The 6,110-nt window shown below is 38.7% G+C and overlaps 1 protein-coding gene across 1 annotated transcript; it reads right to left on the bottom strand.

Moving 5' to 3' along the window:
- Positions 1–524: 524 nt before the first annotated feature.
- On the bottom strand, positions 525–5,808 carry PPIL3 (peptidylprolyl isomerase (cyclophilin)-like 3). The gene is made up of 6 exons (XM_010137693.1): positions 5,760–5,808; positions 4,551–4,625; positions 3,476–3,569; positions 2,863–2,930; positions 2,296–2,414; positions 525–717 (listed from the first exon to the last, which is right to left on the bottom strand). Exons 1-6 carry the CDS (start codon positions 5,760–5,762, stop codon positions 591–593), a joined length of 486 nt encoding a protein of 161 aa, XP_010135995.1. The 5' UTR covers positions 5,763–5,808; the 3' UTR covers positions 525–590.
- Between the last annotated feature and the right edge of the window lie 302 nt (positions 5,809–6,110).

Genomic DNA, 6,110 nt, shown 5'->3' with positions numbered 1-6,110 from the left:
ATACCAAAAGCACTGTCCTTTCATGGAGGCTGAAGAAGTTACCATTCCAAGCCAGAGTACGAGAGCAAGCACTCCTCTAAACACAGTCTAATCCTCTAGGACAGAAAAGGCTTATCTATGTCACTGCTTCACCTAGCAGAAAAAATGTGTATCTTACTCATTTTTCTAAAAACTAGTAAAAAAGTTTAAAATTTACATGAGAGTCTCAGAAAACTCATAGTATGAAATTGTACCAAAGGACATTGTTTCAACATAGTATCACTAAGAAAGACAAGTCAGAAAACAAAGATTTGCAAAAAATATGTATTTTTTAAAAAGTATTTTCTTATTTTACAAGTATCAAAAGCAATATTTAAAAATCAAAACCCTGGAAGATTTTCCTCTGGAAAAACTGGCCTTTAAAGAACAAGACTCCTCTGTGACCACTCCCAAACAAAGTCACAACTCCTGAAAATCCTGCATTCAATGAGCAAAGGTATGACCCAGCTCAAGTAACCCTTTTTAATGATACTTTAAACCCCACAATCCAGCAGCTGATCTGACCAGTCTCTAAAAAAAAAGAAAGCATGGAGGCACTCCGTGCTCTATGGCTACAGAGCATAAGGGTTGGCATGAATTGTAATATCTTTAATGTGAACATCATTAAGAGGTCGGTAGGTTTTCTCATTCACAGGCAGCTTCTCCAGCTCATCCAGGGTCTCCAAGCCATCAATAACTCTGTAAGAAAAGAAGAAGTGCTAGAATCTCCCAATGATTTAAGTTTCACAACTGAGGCACCTCGAAACACTTTCACAGTGCAGTATCATAGGGCAAGGACCTTGCAAGCAAATGATACAGATAAAGACAGCCAAACCAAATATGGCATATAACTTACTTTGAAAGGAAGTATTAAGCATCCATGACAGATGGTGATAAAAAGTTCAAATAATTCACACTGACAGTATCATAGTTTATGCGATCCATAGCTGTATAAAGACCCTGACTGCACCTCCTGGCAGACAGGACTCACCAATTACAGTATAGGTTCAAGGAGCAGCAAGATACTGGCCATACCAAACTTCACTGTGAATCACTGAAATCCTACAGCTGGAAAATCCATTTCCAAATGCGTGATTATATTTTCTAATCTTCTGACTCAAAGACAAGATTGGACAGAATCATTAATAACTGTGTGAATTCAATGGCACAAATACGATCAGACTTCCAGATTTCCTGTTCAGGCTGAAGAAGCAGCAAGAGAGATTGCCCTAATAAACCTCTTTTTTTGTTTAAATAACTAGCTCTGGTAAATCCTGGCAGTTTATTCCCCAGTAACAGAGTTGGCAGAAAACATGTTGTGCTGTTCACAGCTCAACAGAGTCAGATTCATCAAGTCTTTGAATCTAGGGTACTGGACTGTGGGCCAGTAGGGACCACACATGCTGGTTTGCAGATTCTGCAGCTGAGGCAGGAATATCTTAAATTGCCACGGAAAATCTGGCAAAGTTTATCAGAGCCTCTACCTTTTTCTAAGAAAGGTGTCTAAAAAAACCTACTTTCAAACACACTTATAAAACCCAGAAATTAAAGGAACACCTGTAGTTAGATGCCTACAAACAGTACCAGTGGTGGAAAATAGTATTTTCACATTTCAGTGGTTTCCTTTGAATATTCAACGCCACTTAATAAAGGCAACTTTTTCTCAGCACATTCACTTGTACATTAGAGATACTTTAACAAGACGTTACCATGATTTTAAGTTAGAAAAAGCTGTATGACTTAAAAATTAAACATTTGCTTTAAGAAAGTTATGTTATCAGCAGTGTCTATTAACAAAAATCTGTTAAAATAGCGATGCACCTTAATCAACCTCATCTGATTTTATAAAGTGTCAGTTCCATGAGTGTCATCTGACCAACAGGAAGTCCCACCTAAACAGAAGTATGACCACGTCAGTACCACCCCCACCCCCAGATCCAGTCTCAAACCAAATTCCTGCTTCTCAGTGAGGCATGGATGAAAGGGCAAGCTGGAATAACTGGTGGGGAGAAAGAAAAAGGAAGAAAGAAAAGCTCCACTCCTGATTTCGTTTTTTTAATATTACTATTTCCACTCGATTCCCTACTACTAAAAAAGAGGGAGCAGCATTTTGGAGCAACTAATTCCAGTGACAGTGCAAGAGCATACATTTACACATACACATCCAATATTTTAAAGAGTTTTAGAACGAGAAGCTTCTGAATTTACATTGCATGTGCCCTGAAATATTCAGACCCCTCACACGTTAAGATGAGGCATGCAAGCTGGAACACTTACTTTCCAAACACAGTGTACTTCATGTCTAGGTGAGGTTGCTTGCCGTAAGTGATGAAGAACTGTGATCCATTGGTATTTGGACCATTGTTTGCCATTGAAACTACCCCACGGACACTGTGCTGAAAGAGGGGGGAAAGAGCAACTTGAACACAGAACGGTGAAGGCAGGACTTCAATTTGTATAAAAAGCTCTTTGTCTTAGTACTCTGCCTCAACACCATTATTAAGAACAAATCTTGATTGCTAATATATTCCATCACAGTTCGTGACTAGCTCCTTCAAACTGATCTTACAATGAAAAATTACTTCTTTGCCTTCAGTGCACAAAAAATACTCTGTTACAAATTCAAAGTGATGAAAACCCTCAAAGCCAACTCGCAAAGTACTGAAATGCCGGTTCCTCTTTTAATAATAATTAATAATTTCTATCCCTTCATTGTGGGATCATACTTTGCTTCACAGTGACAGAAGAGTTATTTAATACAGTACAACACAATGCCGACCATTCTCCAACCTGTACAGAAAATTCACATGAACACGTAACTGCATATTGAGAGCACAGAAATACCTTTAGGTATTCGCTGAATTCATCTTCAAACTTCTTGCCCCAAATACTGTTACCGCCTTTCCCAGTGCCTAACAAAGAAGCACCACAACATATTACCGGATTTGCAGACTGAAAAATCCAGAAATTATGCACCTTTGTAACTTTTTACAACAAAGACCCTAGACAGCCTGTAATTCATTGGAGGCAGGGATTGGGGTCTCATGTCTTGACTGTGAGCAGGAACATAACCCTATATAAGGAGCACCTATTAAACAGCAGGACACAACACTGGCATATCCTCAAATTAAATTCGCATGGTACAAACAGACATGCAGTTGACACTATCTGGGACATTTTCCCCAGATGCTTTAGACGCAGTGTAGCCTTTCAGGCAGAAACCAGAGAAACAACAGTAGCAACTGCTACCTGTGGTGCAGAACCACCTTACTTAGTGGAAACAGGTGGAAAAATGAAGTTTGCGGAATACCTAAGCACTGCATGATTATTATTGTAAAAACCTCTATCAACAATTAGAATAATTCTTATGGTTTATTTTTATTTTCATTTTGGACATAACAGTAGTAATTTATTTTTATATACATTTTTCTATTGAGAGACGGACAGAAAAATTTACCTAATGGGTCACCTGTCTGAACCATGAAGCCCTTTATATTCCGGTGAAATATGCATCCATTGTAGTAGTTACTGGCACAAAGAGCCAGAAAATTCTAAGGAAATGAAACAAACCATATTAACAAACAATTTGGAAATAGCATCCTCTTACTAAAACAACAGTATTGACAAGACCAAGACTAACCCTTTTGCCTCTCCTTCACATTACGACCATGTGATTTCCAGAGTACTGCCATGAATAGTCGTAAACAAACTATTGTTAATATGCTTCCTTGACACAGTTACAGATTAAACCGTTTTAAATAAAGCTCACATCACAAGGCTGTCTGACTTGAGGAACAAACAAGAAGCCTGGGACATGCTCAGAAGTATCAATTCAATTCAACATTTTTATTTTGTAAGTGTAATTTTGTAATTTTGTAATCAATCACTTCATGCCTCAGCTTTGTTAGTTAGAAAGTAAATTATTTCAGTTTAAGCTTAAGTTTACTATAGAAAGGAAAACCTGGGGCCTCTGACAGCCTCTCTGTGAGAGGGTTGTGAAGCCCTGGAACAGGCTGCCCACAGGGAGATGGTGGAGTCCCCATCACTGGAAGTGTTTAAAAGACGCATAGATGTGGCACTGAGGGACATGGTTTAGGGGCCCTGGCAGTGCAGGGTGAACAGCTGGACTCGATGATCTTAACGGTCTCTTCCAACCAGATGATTCTGTGATTCTCACTCATTTAAATTAAAATCCAATCTGTGAGAGTGTGAGCAAACTCAGGGAAATTTGGGAATCCCAGGCTACGTAGCGTATTTCCCCTAAAGGGAAAGGACACTTTGGGAGATGCTGGAACTTGGGAGAGAAGCAGCCCTTAGCTAAACTGTACCTGGTGATAGGCAGCAAAGCTCTATGCAGTTCGACACAGTGAACAAGTTCCACAAGTGGAACAGGCACTGTACCAGCTTCAAACGTTAGTATTTCATTATGTGAAAAGATAAATGCAAAAGCCACATCACCTCCTCTACAGTCTTCACTATTTCTACTGCTTTGGCTCAACACTAGGCAATTCTGTTCCTGTTGCTTGACTTACTTCGCAAGTCTTTGGTGTACGCTCACAAAACAGTTCAATTTTAATATCGCCTACATCAGTATGTAGCGTGACAGCCTAAGCAAAAGGCAGAAAATAATTAAATCAGCAATGAAATACTAACAGACTCAGTTTTATTCCCCAGTCCCACCAAGAATATTAACAAGTTCCCGCTGCATATAACCACCATTTCATTGTTTGGCTGTAGGAAGACTACGGTCACAAACCTTCCACCTTTCCAGCAAAACCTCTAGAAAGCATTTGGCTTCACTTAGTCTCAGGACAAATCCATTTTGCTACAGTAATACAGAAGCTCTGTTTCACACCGTTACACTCCAGAGATAATACTATTCATTTGCAAACTGGACCTACTCTGTCATTTAATTGTGAAGTTGAAGAACCAAGGTTGTATCTGCTGTAGGTGATGGTGTGGTGCACACACCTCACTGCTTTACAGTGATGCGTGCTACTTGTCTACAGCCTTTTGAGCTATGAGACTAGTTCTGAATGACACCGTGTGTAATCTGCCTTCATAAACAAGAAAATCTACGAAATAACACACTTCTCTCAAGAATTTATAAATAACCCCCACAAAATTGAAAGTGTCAGTTAACTAGAGACCTTATCGAGTGTCTCTCTATAGGCCAAACACATCACGGTGCTCCTATGGAAAGTGCTAAACTATACAAAAACAATGGCTGTGGGGCTCTACTGGGTTGAAGCATACAAAAACCAGCATCATGCTGATATCGGTATACTGCTACAGAAGTATACAAGCAAAGAAGATAGCTACCTGCAGCATCCATGAAGATGCTACAGAAGGTGTGTGTACAGTTTAAGACACACAGTCTTATCTTTATTTGATAATTTGCTCAAGTTTTAAAACGTAGAAGGTTACAAACACTCAGTCAGGGCTTGCAACCTGAATAATGCTTCTGTGGTAAAAGCAACCAAACTAGATTTCCAAATATTAGCCAAAGTAGGATTAAAATTTAGTATCTTAGAACTGAAACTCTAACTGCATTTTAGACTGAAGAAAATTGACCTATCTTCTTAGAAGTCTGAAATTAAAACCTAAACTTATCGTTACAAACTCTTCACAGTATCAGAGTAAAAACCATAATCCTTTGAGACGTAGAGCCGCAATTCATTTTCCAACTGATGACCACTCCAGAAAGAACAGAATTATATAATAAGGTCTTTTGTTCTCACCATGTCTGCTTATCAAAAAGCTGAGGCAGATACGTATACAGCAATTTCCTGCAAAGAAAACATATGAAATTGTTTGGTTTTTTCACACCAGTCCCTCATTCTTTCTGATTCTGAAATATTTGTGTTGTTTTATGCTTTCAGAGCACACAGTTTTATGGTGCCATTCAAGTAACTTTGAGGATAAACATTTTACTTGCATTATGCAACTATGCAGAACATAAAGAATAAGGAGTAGAACAGAAGAGCTTAGAGAAATGGGGTGTGAGCAAAACCCACCCTTTCCTGATGGGAAAATTTATACTAAGCAATCACAGCGTTTGCAAAGATTATGATTTTATAAATTACAGGACT

This window comes from Buceros rhinoceros, unplaced genomic scaffold (genome assembly GCF_000710305.1).
Source record: "Buceros rhinoceros silvestris isolate BGI_N320 unplaced genomic scaffold, ASM71030v1 scaffold23986, whole genome shotgun sequence".
Lineage (NCBI taxonomy): Eukaryota > Metazoa > Chordata > Aves > Bucerotiformes > Bucerotidae > Buceros > Buceros rhinoceros.
The sequence above is the reverse complement of the archived record's forward strand: the minus strand, read 5'-3'. Positions and strand labels throughout refer to the sequence as shown.